At 35.7% G+C, this 15536-nt stretch overlaps 2 protein-coding genes across 3 annotated transcripts in view; one reads left to right on the top strand and one right to left on the bottom strand.

Annotated features, from left to right (window-relative positions):
- Positions 1 to 1819, top strand: part of Ccnh (cyclin H) — a 34833-nt gene extending 33014 nt beyond the window's left edge. For both annotated transcript variants that reach the window (XM_036206855.1, XM_036206856.1), the window contains one exon: positions 1578 to 1819. The gene's annotated coding sequence lies outside the window, so the exon portion shown is untranslated. The remainder of the gene's footprint in view (positions 1 to 1577) is intronic.
- The window catches only part of Rasa1 (RAS p21 protein activator 1), an 82493-nt gene that overhangs the window by 12357 nt on the left and 54600 nt on the right, over positions 1 to 15536 (bottom strand). The window contains exons 10-18 of the mRNA XM_036206851.1: positions 10744 to 10864; positions 9211 to 9367; positions 5603 to 5690; positions 4838 to 4915; positions 3273 to 3430; positions 2821 to 2897; positions 1531 to 1703; positions 1111 to 1270; positions 491 to 633 (exon numbers count right to left, since the gene is read on the bottom strand). Of these exons, the coding sequence (XP_036062744.1) occupies positions 491 to 633; positions 1111 to 1270; positions 1531 to 1703; positions 2821 to 2897; positions 3273 to 3430; positions 4838 to 4915; positions 5603 to 5690; positions 9211 to 9367; positions 10744 to 10864 (1155 nt within the window). The remainder of the gene's footprint in view (positions 1 to 490; positions 634 to 1110; positions 1271 to 1530; positions 1704 to 2820; positions 2898 to 3272; positions 3431 to 4837; positions 4916 to 5602; positions 5691 to 9210; positions 9368 to 10743; positions 10865 to 15536) is intronic.

Consider the following 15536-nt stretch of genomic DNA (forward strand, 5'->3'; position numbering starts at 1 on the left):
AGGCAAGTATCCTTAAGTTTGATTTTTGAATGCCAACATGGCACTACAAACGGGGTATCCACATCTGACTTCACATGATGGGCCACCTAGAACTCATGTAAAATAAACTTCAGTCATAAACAAATTTCATGCTTAGACTTAGGTTCCAACCTCAAGATACCTTCCTTATTGTGTATATGAAATAGACCCAAAATTTCAAAATACTTTTTTAAAATAACAGATACTCAACATTAACAACAAAGTCCCTGGAAAAATGTTCAATTTATGTTACACACATTTTCTTAAAGTAAGGTACACCTGACCATTAGTAGAAATTCGGAGAGACCCGGAAAGAGCTATGAGTGCACGAGTGTGCATGTGGTGGGGGTAATAATCTACTACAGAGGGAGGGCATAAACTGCAAATTTTAGAAATGATGTATGTACAATTTGTCAAAAGTTCTCATTAAGATGTACTATTTGCTGCAAAGATTAAAACAATAAATTCTTACCTCACATGATTGCTTGCTTTCCATTATCTTTAAAATTGAGTCTTTCAAAGCATGATGAACAAATTGTGTGGCAGTGGCTTTCATATACTGCTCCATCAAGGTACTAGCAAGTGTTGTAGCTCGAAATAGGGTAGTGGCTTCATCTACACAAAAATGTATGTTAGATTACATTCACAGAACTGTACTAATACAACTAAGTTGGAAATTAAATTATTTATCTTCAGTAATGTACTTTTTACATAAATATTGATGAGGAGAAAATAAATATATTAGTAATCTGTGAAAAGCATAGTGATTTGTACCTTACTTAGCCTTGAAACTATAAAATCTAGAAATAAAATCTGATTTCTACCCATAAACTGCTTAGTAAAAACTGAGATAATATGTTAAATACTATGCTATTGTTGATAATCACACACTGAGTCTGTACAAAGATATCATCTTACAGCTTCTAATACTTAATCTGCCATGACAGAATTAGAAATAGCAGCCCATTCCCATATTAAACAAAGAATCTCAGATACTTTGTAAAATGATTTAACAGTTTAATATATTTAGTTTAAGATATAAAATCATATGTACTTTTATGTTTTTAAAAATATTACACATCCATATATTACCTTCCATACTTATCTCTCTGTCATTTAGTGTGCATAACAACAATGATTCAAGCTTTTCATGAAGAAAAATCTTCAGTAGGATGCTGGCCAGTAGTGTTCGGTCTTGTCCACATACATGTGATAAAGCATAGACTACATGAAGTTCCTTTTGTAGTATGAGCTAAAAATGACATTAAAAAAGACTGCTGAAAATATATAGCATTATGTATCCTTGGTTAAGTGGCAGAACACTTAATACAATTGTTAAAAATGGAATGAGTTTGTAGCCTGTATAAGGACAAAATCATTCAACATGTTTTTTAACTCTGGCTACTAAAGTACTACTGATCTAGGGCATTACTATTTAGCTTAATGGCTTTTTATTAAATAGTTAATATTCATGTGTAATGCCATTAAAAGCATTAGACTACTAAATAATACCTCTTTAAATTCACTGTACTCTTCTTCTGGCATGATTTTTTCCATAGAGTATCGTGCTCGAACACGCAGAGATCCTGGTTCAATACCTTTTAATGGTATATGGGAGCTGAGCAGAAACCATTCATCTGTGGCATGTCCTTTCTGTAACCTGCTCAACTGGCAACGCATAAATACTACAAAAGAAAAACCACTATGGTTATAAATGCATTTTCTCAATACAGTTTTCTGTAGTTTTAAATGCTCTACATTAAACAAGTTTTCAATAGCATCACAAAGCCATTTGCTTATTTATTGTTACTAAAGGCCTGCTGTGTGAACATTTTGTGGTAGGCTTGGGAAATGAGATTAAGAAATGATGAAGACATGGTGTTTGATGTGCATGAAAAATGTCTTAAGCTAGGAAGAGGATGCAGTGCAAGTGCTATAGCAGTGAACAATACTTGCAGACACAAGGATGCACCACAACCTAGGGAATTAAAAATCCACTCCAAACAGGAACTGCGATTTGAGTTAGCTAGTTAGGTAAAAAGGTAGAGCAATAAAGACCACACTCCAAATAAAAAGTATTGCTTTCTTTCTGTGCCAATACGGGGATTTTATCATACATGTAATGGAGAAACACTTAAGAATGTAAGCAGTTTCAGAATAAACATTTTATTCAGAGGACTTTAGGTTTTGATTTGTCTGTCAGTACAGATCACTGCTTACCCTAAAAGCCTGAGTTGTAAAAGAAGGTATTAACCTAATTCACCCTGATATGAATCACTAAATCCCACTGCCATCTGTCCTACCAAGAGGACGGGAAGAAGTGTGCTGCTCAGAATAGGATACCCAGAGCATTGGATATTACAACAAATAACTAGTATACCTAAACATTCTGTATCTTTTTTCTTTGTAGCTAAGGACTAATCCCCAGGCCACTGCATGCTAGACAAATACACTACCGTTAAGCTACATCTCCAGTCTGTAGCAGAGCCTTTTACATTTGAAGTGTAGGAAAAGTTAGGGGAAGCTGAAAAAAGAAAGAGTACAAACAATGACCACCACTACCATTTTCTTCTCCTATTCTTGGGGGAGGGAGAGTCTATTGTATATTTTAAATTGTAAAGACTACAGTACATACATTTTGGCCAATTTTTTTCTTTACTTAATCGTCACCTCTGGACAGTCAATGTTTAGTAGTAGACTACACAGCATAAATTTCATTTCCATCTTAGATAAATTTCACATATAAATTCTAATATATAAAACATGCGTTCATTACTTTAGAAAGCTTTGTAGTCAACTTACAGATATCTGGATCTTTGCTTTTCTTTGTTTTATTACTAAGTGTGATTTCAAATCTATTGATGTCAGGAGGAAGATCACTAAAGAAGCAAGGAGAAAAATTAGAAAACAATGTTCTAGTATCAAACTACCTTATTTCCATTTAAAAATTTCAGTGTGTTGTATTTAAAACCAGGTTTATATTATTTGTTACACAAGAATATTGATAACTAGACATTTTTTCAGTAATCTTAAACTTTCTAAACAACTAATAACCCATTAAAACCAGATCTAGAAAATATAGAGAACATTTTGTCATTACTTTCTTTAGTAGTCCAAAGGCATTTTATTAATAAAGATGAACAAATCCAACAAAAATACTATTAAAACCACAGAAACGTAAACAGATAGTCTCTGGGTAACAGCAGGAGGAGTTGACTCTAGGAACAGACGGAGTGTGATGAAACAGGACTTACTCAAAGAGAAACTCCTCTGACCACACTGGGTTTTGCCCCTCCCTTGCATGAGTTTTCGCTACTTGCACGCTATTCAGGTAGATGTTACAATATGGATTAGTAAAGTGTTTTACTGGGAGTTTGTGGGCTTCTTCAATATGTAAAACAAGGCTGCTGACCTAAAGAGAACACAAAAATTCATACCCAACATTACAAGACCTGTATATAAAGCCAAAAAGTGACTTGTTTTTCTTAGTATTCTGAAAAATATAAGCTTTGCTAATCAACTATCACTATTCATTTCAAAACTCCAAATACCGTAGTATGCTTGTCAGGAAGATTTTACTACTTAAGAGTCCATAGTAAGATGTTTATCAGACACAAACTGTATAATCTGATGCTACAGAAAAGACATGCACTCCAAGAAGCTAATACATTACCAGTATTGGGGCCATAACCATCCATCTACCTCTGACTATTATATTAGATAACTCTCTCTGAACCATCACTTGTGCCATCCTCAACAAGACGACTACATGCTGTGTTAAGGACTAGAAACAATCCTTCACCTTCAACCTACAGCAGATTAACTGACACATCAAAAGAGCTCAAGATGTTGGCTATTATTATATGTGTACAAAGGTGACAACTTCTATATAACACACACACACACACACACACACACACACACACACACACACACACACACTGTCCTTGGGACAAAGGCCAGAGTATTTAGTTATCTAATAATAAGTGTTTTTACACTTCCAATAAAAGTCTGTTCAATTCAACACGCTTACTGGAAATACCCATTAATACAGGTCACTTTCTCTATAAATACATACTATCTTAACTTTCTTCAAAACTCCAACCACATTAGAGATGGCTACTTCCAATTATCTAGGGACCACTTTAATGAAACAACGAAAGGAAGACGTGAAGGCCAGGAAATAAGGGATAAGCCCGTTATGGTGGCTCATACTTGTAACACTAGTTTTGGGGACACTAGTGCAAGAGGATTGCTGCATGTCTGAACCCGGCCTAGGCTGTGGACAAAACCCTTATCTTTAACAATAAAAACAATTAAGAAAAGGTAATAACATAGTACATATCTAGAAAAAGAAACTTAGCTTAACTTCCTAAAAATAAAAGTATACACAAGATTTAGGTTTTAGTTAAGATTGGCTAGTCAGTCTCACCAACAACTATCTCATGAAAAACAAGTTTGCAAGGATACGTGCGTGTGATTAACTGTTCAGAAGTACCTTTCCTTCTTCCACCTGAGAAAGAGGTGCAGCACAATACGGGTTTCTTTTACTTGCTTTAAATTGTTTTGTTAAATGAAAAAAATCTACTTATTTAATAGTTGGCACAATAGACTAGGAAGCAGAATACATATAAAAAGAACTCTTCTTTCACAAAGCAATCTGCTACCAAGTCAAGTGACAGCAAGGCTGTAAAATTCCTGAAAGACTAAACTTTTCTACTCTTAAGAAATGTTGGCAAAAAATAGCATGTATGGGAAAAAGAAGAGCAAAGTGATATGACAATAAGACTGTTACAAGTCAGACACAATGACGTCTCACCTGACGAAGGCGTTTACTAGATGTCCCTGGGCTACTTTTTCGTAAACTGCAAAATGCTTGCAGACCTTTCATCCAATCCTACAAAAACAAACAAAAAAAACCCAACAGTATTGAAAAGGAACATACATGAGTTTATCCAATTATCAATTTACTTTCTTTATATTTAGTTATCATTTCCATGCCTAGACTTCCATTTCTAGTCTCAATATACTATACTGTAATTTTCTGTCCCAGCAAAATGAAACAAGAAACACAACAGTTCTCTCACTGTCCTATTAGGTCCCGGAGCCTCTCCAGGGTCCACAGTGACACACACGGTCATCTGGTAGTGCCAACAAAGGTACTTTCATTCACTTTCAATCCCGCCTGCTTCTCAGAGTGAGTCTCCTCAGAAAAGTCATATTTGTACAAAATATAGTTAAACCCTCTAGAAATATTACAACTAGCTGGCTTGCTTTTGGATTATATGAAGACCATCTCTAACTTATGGAAATATGATTTTAAATGATTAATTAGCCTCAATTGAATTTGTAGAGCATTTCATGGTCAATTTTAAATGTCACTGTTTATCCCTAATAACCCTTCACTGTGTTTATTAAAAAGAAAAAACAACAACAAAAGCTTGGACAGTTTCTCACTTGTTAAATAAAATACTAAGATTTTAGACATACTTTCATAATGCTGTACCACAGTAGCTTTCTACCCTAGTTAATAAAGTCAGGCTATGCACAAAGATCACAATAGTTCAGGAAAGAGTGATCTTACCTCTGCTTGTTCTGGAGTTTCTCCTGCAAAGTAAAAGATGTAATGTTCTTCACTAAAGTGCTGAACTACTATCTGAAAACAGTTTGGCCTTGGAACACAAACAAAAAAGGTATTAAGAAACTTAAAAAATATTCAAGTATTTACACCAACTTTAAAAATACAAAGTATAATTTAAAATTGTCATAATTTTTAATTTAGAGAAGCAGGCTGTCATGTTAGACACCTGAAGTTGACTGTGTTCACATAAGGAGGGCAAAGCAAAGTGAGTCCCAACCTTGAAGTCAATCTTCACTTGGTCCCCAAAGGCTTTAAGAACACTATCTTCTGGAAGCAGTACTATTACTCATAGCTTTTTCACATACATCATTCATTCAAACATTCGCAGATATTATAGAGCCAAACCAAATGAATGGAAAAAAAAAAAAAGAGGAAAATAACAGAGGACAAACACAGGCAAATACCGTTTTCAAGTAAGTAAAGATGGAGAATGAGAGCTATTAAAAAAATGGAACTTCTAAATAGACCTAACTGAAGAACAATAGATAGTTGAAGAAGGGATGGCAAGAGAAGATGCAAAACACAGGCACTCATCTATTTAGATGCATGGGACATGATACAACATGTTTCATGCAGATCCTAGAAGATAGGAAATGGTACAGAAGCACTGTAAAAGCATGCTAACAGATTTTCTAAAGGTGATAAAAGACAGTAGGTCTCATTTAAGAAACTATAATCATTAGAATTTTTTAAAAATATGTAATAGTAGACACATTTCAGTTTGTCTACAGGAAAAAAACTTCAAAGCATCCAGAGAAAGTTTAGTTTCATTAGCCCAGACAGACAGACAGACAGACACACACACACACACACACACACACACACACACACACACACACACACAATGAAGTTACAATGAAAAGCATGGAAGGCAATCAATATGGTTAACTCAGTGAGAGAAGCTTCTTAATGCTGTGGGTAGTGGTTAATGCAGACACATTACTGTTCAAAGTGCTGGGAAGAAGCAACTGAATGCTTGCTCGGCCTTAGATGAGACATTTGTTATCAATTCTCTGTACCAATGCTTAGGGAATATCATAAAGAGCAGGCAGAAAGTGGGGAGTAGTGTTCTAAAATGCTGGCCTTTTGACATGGCATAGCAGCTGCATATAACCGATAGCAACAGTAGTTATCTACTTAAAACCTGCATAAGACCAAACCAGTTAGATTCCAGCATGGGGGGCTGGAGAGATGGCTCAGAGGTTAAGAGCACTGACTGCTCTTCCAGAGGTCCTGAGTTCAATTCCCAGCAACCATACGGTGGCTCACAACACTCTGTAATAAGGGCTGGTGCCCTCTTCTGGTCATACATGCTGTATACATAAGTAAATAAATCTTAAAAAAAAAAAAAAAATTCCAGCATGGAGTAGTGAGGGCTCCAAAAGCCTCACTTCTGACCGAGGAGCTACTGGCAGTTGATGGCTATTAGGGAAGGGTTAGGAGTGTGGCCACTAAAAGGTGGTCTATGCTCAAGTGGATGAGTCTATGCTCAAGTTCATATGGGCAGCATTAATTGGACTCAGTGGGCTAAAAAAAATTTTAATGTTTACAAAAAACTGCCAAACAAAAATTTAATATCCAATGTAATAGCTTTCCTTTTAAATTACATTTTTAAAAAAGCCAGAGTGAATGACTCAGTCTATGGAAAAAGAAAAGGGTAATAACTCTGCCAACAATGGTCATTAGAATAATTATCACTGAAACAACTTTCAACTTCAGCTCCTAAAATGCTTCCTATATATAACATACAGCATTATTAAAATCTGAAGTTTAATATGAAGAAACAAAACAGACAGAAAAAGTACAAACTAGGAAAACTGCACAACCATGCAGACAAACATCTACACAAGCAGTGTTATTCCAACATTTCTTTATCAGAAGACAGAGCATGCATATTTAGTTAAGTCACCTTTCAAAGAAAGCTACTACTTTCTTTCACAGTAGACTTTACCTGAATGCCACAGTCTATATATTAGGCTCCTATGTTCTCACACAAAGCATGAATGTGCAAAGCATGCTAAAATGTAACAGTACTCATTCATAAATTTGCCCTTTTGTGCTCTGATATTCATACTTTATAATAACATACAGTTGGTATCAACTTAATTTCATTTGTCCTATTATGTGATTAGGAGTATATCTTTACTTTCATGAAAGGAAATACATTTTGTTGATCTCCTGGGCACTTCCCAATAAAGGTACATACAATAAAAAGTTTATACTAACTGGCCTATTTCAGGCACAGAGATCTGTTTTCTCAAAGGAGAGATTTTACCTTTTTTTTCATAGACATAACTTTTTTTTATCAGGTTTTGGACCTGGTATCATTAAGTATTCATAACTAAGATACCTTTAGAGTGTCATACTCTTTACAGTCAATTTCTGCACTAGAAGCACAGTGATGGTACATGTGTATTTATTGTTTTCCAACTGTCAGAACACATCATCTTTGTTCTACATTATTTCTGAAGAAGTTCACTCTTTATTCAATAAATAGATGAAGTTAGAATTATTCCCACAAAGAGGGTATTTCCTACTGGACTTACATTTTGAACGTAAGTCTTCTTTTGGCCAGCTAATATTCTTTGATATCTAACAGTCATAGTCTGATCTGTTTTCTTCGTATAAAAACAAAACACATGTTGCTGAAGTACCCTGGATTTTCTTACAGCCTTCATATTTTTAAAAGTGAAACTGTTTAATATGTATTCAAGTCTACAGACAAATCTTATGACCATGCCCATATTGCTTATTTTCAAGAAGAAAAATGTTTAAGTGGGCCTCAACTGGGTTCTAAATCTAAGGTCTACACTTCATTCTCTCTTGCCACAGGTAATACTGTACTGCTACTCATAGCTAGGAAGGAAGGAACATATTATTTCCATCCTGACTCCTTTAGTGAATCTTGTCTTATGTTTCCAAAATTCAATGTTATTTCTGCTTCTAACTGGTTCCTTTAGCTCTAGTAAAGACAGTTTTGTACGTGAATGGTTGTTTCGATTAACATGGGGAGATGGCAACTAGAAGGCCTTACTCTGCCACCGTGCTCCCACCCTAGTCTTTTATATTGTGTGTTGGGGTGGATTCTCATCCTTCCCATCAGCCTGTTTGGTTTTAAAATAATTCCTTCTATAAAGGAAAAAAGAATAACACGGTCAAGTGAATTTATGAACTAGTTCAGTAGCTAGTCCTACATTCCAAAGATGTCTGCCTAACAAAGTCAAATTTTACACAGAACTTAGTCAGAAATTGAGGAAAAAAAAACATAAAATCAATCAATTTTAGATAATTTTTATGCTCTTAGATTATACATCACATGGTCTGAAAATATCCACTATTTTTATTATTAAAACAATTTTTTTTAAAGTTAATTTATTTTATTTCATGTGCATTGGTGTTTTGCCATAATGCCTGCATTATGGACAGTTGTAAGCTGCCATGTGGGTGCTGGGAATTGAATCCAGGTCCTCTGGAAGAACAATCAGTGCTCTTAACCACTGAGCCATCTCTCCAGCCCCTTAAAACAATTTTTAAGAAAACCAATGTCTTACCTGCCAAAGAGACTATCATGAACAACGTAGACAGAACATACACTGAGATCGATTAACCCTTTTGGTTTTGTAGCTCGTTTTTCACTTTCAAAATAAATAAGTTGGGCGTCACTGCCCTCTAAGATAAAATATAAATTTTTCCAGCGTTTTCCTTTGCCTGTTTAAAGAAAAAAATTGTCTTTAGGAGTAAGACATAGTATTTTCAGAATATAAAAAAAATTAAGTATATTTCAATTTTCATTCTAAGAAAAGATCCATATACAATTACAAAATACCTATAACCTGTATACAAAATTGCTTTTTGTTATTATTGCTTGTTTAACAAATTAATAAATGGTGGAGTTCATCAGAATACTTTAATTGTGTCTTCAAAAATTGTATTATGATAAAATCCTCAAAATTCCTGTCTTAGAGTAATTGTTTTCAACCAACACCTACCCCTCAATATCTTAATGTCAAACTGAGGTAGATCTATAAAATAAAAATGTTAGTACCCTGAAGGCTAAGTGCCACAAGGAATTTCTCTAAGAAACCATAGAGAGAGCCTGAAAGTAAGTCAGGATTTAATGACACACTTAGAATACAAGCTTATTCTAAAACCCTGTTTAGAAACATGGACTTAAACTGATTTCTAAAGTTTGAAACATGGTATGTGTAAGCTCTAAACAAGTATCTGTTACTAATAATCAATGACAAGACAACTGACTATATCTTACAGTAAGTTTTATGGATATTTATGACTCTACAATGAGATATCTTGGTAGAGGGAACCATTATGGTGTTAGGGAGAAACCTGGTGCTAGGGAAATCCCCAGGAATCCACAAGGATGACCCCAGCTAAGACTCCTAGCAATGGTGGAGAGGGTGCCTGAACTAGCCTTCCCTATAATCAGATTAGTGACTACCCTAATTGTAATTATAGAACCTACATCCTGTAACTGATGGAAGCAGATGCCGTGACCCACAACCAAGCACTGGGCTGAGCTCCTAGACTTCAGTGGAAGAGAGGGAGGAGGAATCCCAGGAGCAAGTGAGGTCAAGATCAGGATGGGGAAAACCACAGAGACAGCTGACCCAAGCTGGTGGGCGCTCATGGACTCGGGCCTGTCAGTTGGGGAACATGCATGGGACAGAACTAGGCCCTGTGAATGTGGGTGACAGTTGTGTGGCTAGATCTGTTTGGGGAGCCCCTGGCAGTGGGACCAGGACTTATCCCGTGTGTATGAAATGACTTTTTGTAACACATTCCCTAGGGTGGGATACCGGGCTCAGCCTTGACGGGGGGGGGGGGGCTTGGTCCTGCCTCAACTTAGTATGCTAAGACTTTGATGACTCCCCAAGGGAGGCATCTGAGGAGTGGATAAGAGGTGATATGGGGGAGGTGGGAGAAAGGGAGGGAGGGGAAACTGGGATTAGAATGTAAAAAAAAAGAAAAACTGTTTTTTATTAAAAAACAACAACAACAAACATTTATGGCTCTTATCATATGGTGAGCACTAAAATCCAAATTATTAGTCCTAAAAGTTGACTTACCCTTCTTCAGAAGGTAACCTTTCTTAACTATGTTTTTATAAAAGGCATCCTTTGTTTTACGACGAATTGTATTATAGATTTCCTTCCCATCCACAGTATCATTGAGTACTTGTTCTTGATCCTGAATTGTAAAGAAACATTATTAAAATTATTTATGAAAATAAATCACTAATGAAAAAGCAGGTAAAATATTTCTAATAACTAAAATCTAAATGGAAATCTCACAAAGAAATTCTCAGAAAGGTTTATCATTTCTCAAGAATATGTCTCATGGACAACTGCTATTTCAAACCCTCAGTCAGCTTGTTGTATTTTAAATCAAATGAAACTGTTGTGAAAATTATTCCAGAATTAACTGGCAAATCAGGAGGCAATGTGAATTAGAGCAAACTCATGTTGGTGAATGTTCTTTATTTCTGAGAAATACCCAGTGAGACTAGAAAACTAACCAGTTGAATGAGGACACATGCCCACTTTAACCCCTCAGCTCACCGTGACACAAGATACAGCACGTAGTCAGTTATAACCACACCTGGTATTTATAAGCTATCTGAATTAAGATAATTTTCTTTCCACTATTTCACAGCTTTCTCTCGCTTCAATACTTTTGATGGCCTCACATCTTTTTTCACTGTATTTATTATAGCCCTTACATATTTCTTTTTCATTAAGAATATTTAAAACAAGGCCACATTTTTCAGTTCCTATTCTCTTGTGTCAAAGATGAAATGTTATACTTTGAACTCCATTTTTCCTATAAGCCCAGGTTTTTACTGCTTGATTTTACATAACAGGCTTTAGTAATGCATACAAGATAGCTGACATTAATCGCTAAATGGCCTAAAGAATTATGCCACAAAAAAATGTATAAAAAAAAATCATGATCTTCCCAGACCAATTAATTTTCAATTGTATCAAGGCATGTTAAACTAAACGTTAGTCTTCCCATTTCCTTATAGCGGTTCTTTTATCTTTGAAGGACTACTACTTTGTGGTACTTAGCTATTCTTTGGAGGCTCTGTAAAGTCTATACAACTTCTTGTAAATACAGAACATTAAGTGATTTTCATGATCGCCTTTCTATTCTATTTTGGGACATTCTGCTGTTTCGTTTCCTTACTCATCAAGTATGCCCAGGCACTAAGATGGTAAGAAACAGAAGCATCAGTCACCTCAAACAGACTACGGCAAGCATGCTAAATTCATCTCTACCTCTCTTACTTGGTTGCTGTTCTGTGGTATTGTGGTTTGAACCTAGGGAATTCTGCATGCTAAGCAAGTGCTCTAGTACTCAATTATATCATCAGGTGACCCAGCTCCAAGCCCAGTCCTCTGTTTCTGTACAGAAACTTTGACTGGACCACAGACATGTTTATTACTTTATATACAGTCTGTAGCTGGAATTTCAATTACCAGTGTAGAGTTAGGTATTTGAAATACATTGGACATAAAACCTAACAATACCTGGCTCTTTACAGAAAAGCTTTGCCAATCCCTGGTAAAGATACAAGGATGCAATAGTGAAACCACCCTTGGCTTTTAATGCATTGCCAGGTATTATAGCATCTTTAAAAGGGATAAGAGGACATTTTCTTGCCTTTTGTTATTATTCATTAAAAACAGCTAATTAAAACTTCAGACTTTTTAATTTTCTGCTATGAATGGTGAGGGAGAAATGAAAGGAAAATACTGACATTTACCAGAACAATGAATGAATTTTGAAAAATAGCTATACTCTGGACTCTATTGTGAGGAAGTTGATTTCAACACAAAATCTCTTACTATGATATATACAAATTGTTAATGTTCCTTAAATTTTTTATATCATATTTATTCATGAGGGTTGTGAACTAATGCTGAAAACAAGTTATATAACAGTTATTAAAGTAAAACATATAATACAGAATTTTTAAAAACTCACTGGAATATTCTAAGTTGGTATTTCTAAGTATAAAAACACTTTAGAATTAGAGAACAATAAATACTACTTTTCAACAAAATGGTCTTCAGTGCTTTCAAAAGTACCAGTTTTGAAAAGCTAAACCCCATTAATGATATTTTAGTTTGCGATCAGCACTGTATTTATAAAAACCAGAGTAATTATAAGCAGAACTTATCAGAATATACAAGACAGTTTGTTCCATCTGCATACAGAAAAGCTGAAGAGCAAATAGCTGCACTCCAAAGACTGGCTCACTTAAGAAAGCTGTGACTATACATGAGGGAAATAAAAAGCAAACACTTGCTACATTTAAGCACTCCTAACATTTTCTTTAAAACTTAATTGGTGTTTTTTCATTTCTTGTATATATTACATATTAAATTACTTACATACATAAATAATTTAAACAAAATAAACTCAGATGATAATTAGTAATGATTAATTTCCTGGTTAATACAAATTTGTACTCATCAATTTTTATTTCAATGGTGAGTCTGTGTATTAGCTATAGAATGGGGCACACTTATCATTTAAGACATACCACATCCATGCGTATCTTTAAACAAATGACTGCAAGGGAATCTATAAGTGTCGTATGTTTCTATGTATGTAGGTGTGTGTAAGGAGGCTTGAGGACAAGGTACTGACCCTTTCCAGTCTCTTACACTGTCTCTCTCTGAATTTAGACCTTGACAATTAAGCAAGACTGGTTGGCCAGAGAGCTCCCAAGATGCTTCTCCACTGTCTCAGTGCTGGCATTATAGGTGTGCACCACTGCAACCAGCTTTGTTAAAGTGGACTCTGGGGAATCATACTGTTCTCATGTTTGCAATAGCAAGCACTTTACTAACTGAACCATCTCTCCAGCTTTTGTAAAAATTAAATTAAGGTATACTGACCACAAATCATAAAGGATTCCAGTATCTTCTAAGGCATGAGTAAGAATGCAGCTTCACTTACAGGTTGTGATAAATCACTGAATGATAGCAAGGCCCGTTTCCTTATCGTGGCCCACTTTCTACACAGCTCTGAACAGAGATCTCATCTCACACAGTCCTCCCTGAGAGTAGTTGATAAAACAGAACCTACAGGCTACCGTAGCCAGACTTCAATTCTGACTCTTTTACTCAATGACTAGGAAAACACCATTCAACACACTAAATTAATCCAAGGTCAGTAATGTATGTTCTAATTAGAGAAAGTCAATACACAATCATTGTATGTTAAAATAAGTAGAGTGCTTTGCAGAATAGAAGTAGCTGTGGTGTTGGTCTCCAAATAAATCTTGCTGTGAAGCTAAATTTTTAGTAAAATTTTGAGTGACTAAAGGCAAGTAGATTTCTGAGAGAAAAGCCAGCTCAAAGATCTAAAGGAAGTAAAGCGTCTACTATATTTATAAACCTTTTGTTTGTTTGTTTGTTCGAGACAGGGTTTCTCTGTAGCTTTGGAGCTTGTCCTGGACTAGCTCTGTAGACCAGGCTGGCCTCAAACTCACAGAGATCCGCCTGCCTCTGCCTCCCGAGTGCTGGGATTACAGGCGTGCGCCACCACCGCCCGGCTATGTATTTATAAACCTCAAACAGGACCAAAGTATGAATTCAGGAACAGATGAGGACAGTAGAATAAGAGAGGTCAGGAATACGGAAACATCAGTATGAAATTTTCTTGTTTGCCACAAAAGGGATTTTATCTTTTATTCTGAAATACTGAACATCTTGAAGTACTAAACATAAGAATGGACCCAAGTCACATTTTTTTTTTTTTTAATTTTTTATTTTGGGGAGTTTTTCAAGACTTTCTCCATGTAGTTTTGGTGCCTGTCTTGGATCTCACTCTGTAGACCAGACTAGCCTTGAACTCGAGTTTTGCCTGGCTCTGCCTCACAAGTGCAGGGATTAAAGGCGTGTGCCACTGCCGCCCGGCTCCAACTCACATTTTAAATGGATAGCTCCAACTGTCATATGTTTTAAGGTAAGGGGGAAAAGGCACTCACAAGAAATAAATCAATATTTTTCGTGGTGTTCATATTCTGAATATATTTTGAAGTCAGAGTAAGAAGGATGTTCCCAACAGACCTGTAGAAATGTACTTAGCCTTTCTAGTTTAAGTTTTGTTATTTATAAAACAGGCATGATTATAGTGTCAACTTGACCAAATTACTGGAATTAATTAGTATGCATAGAAAAATACCTAAAACGTACTCAGAAATGATTTTATAATTTTATATTTTTTACATTTTACTTATTTGTTTTTCTATTATCAGCTTGATAGAGTATAAATTCTTATCCTAATAGTGAAATGCTTCATTGAGGCTTGTCCAGTGATTGAGTAAAACCAAAACTTATTATAAGCCACAGTCATCCTAGGGTCACCCCTGCTAGGTAGCCTCCCTGGTTCTGTGGGTTGCAGTCTGATTGTTCTTTGCTTTACATCTAGAATCCACTTATGAGTGAGTACACACCATGTTTGTCCTTCTGGGTTTGGGTTACCTCACTCAGGATGATTTTTTCTAGTTCTATCCATTTGCATGCAAATTTCATGCTGTCATTGTTTTTCTCTGCTGAGTAGTACTCCATTGTGTATATGTACCACATTTTCTTAATCCATTCTTCAGTTGACAGGCATCTAGGTTGTTTCCAGGTTCTGGCTTATAATTTTGTATTTTTTAATGCTTTTATTTATTTTCTGTTTAGGAGCAAGAGGTTGTTCCCATGGCACAGTGCACATGTAGAGGTTTGAGGCCAATCTGGAGTCCACCTGGGACTGAACTCAGGTAGCAAGCACTTTGTGCACTGAGCCATCTCACCAGCTCCTTTCCTTCTAGTGTCTTCTCTAGGAAGCAGTTCTAGGA

Source organism: Onychomys torridus, chromosome 15 (genome assembly GCF_903995425.1).
Source record: "Onychomys torridus chromosome 15, mOncTor1.1, whole genome shotgun sequence".
In the NCBI taxonomy this organism is placed as follows: domain Eukaryota; kingdom Metazoa; phylum Chordata; class Mammalia; order Rodentia; family Cricetidae; genus Onychomys; species Onychomys torridus.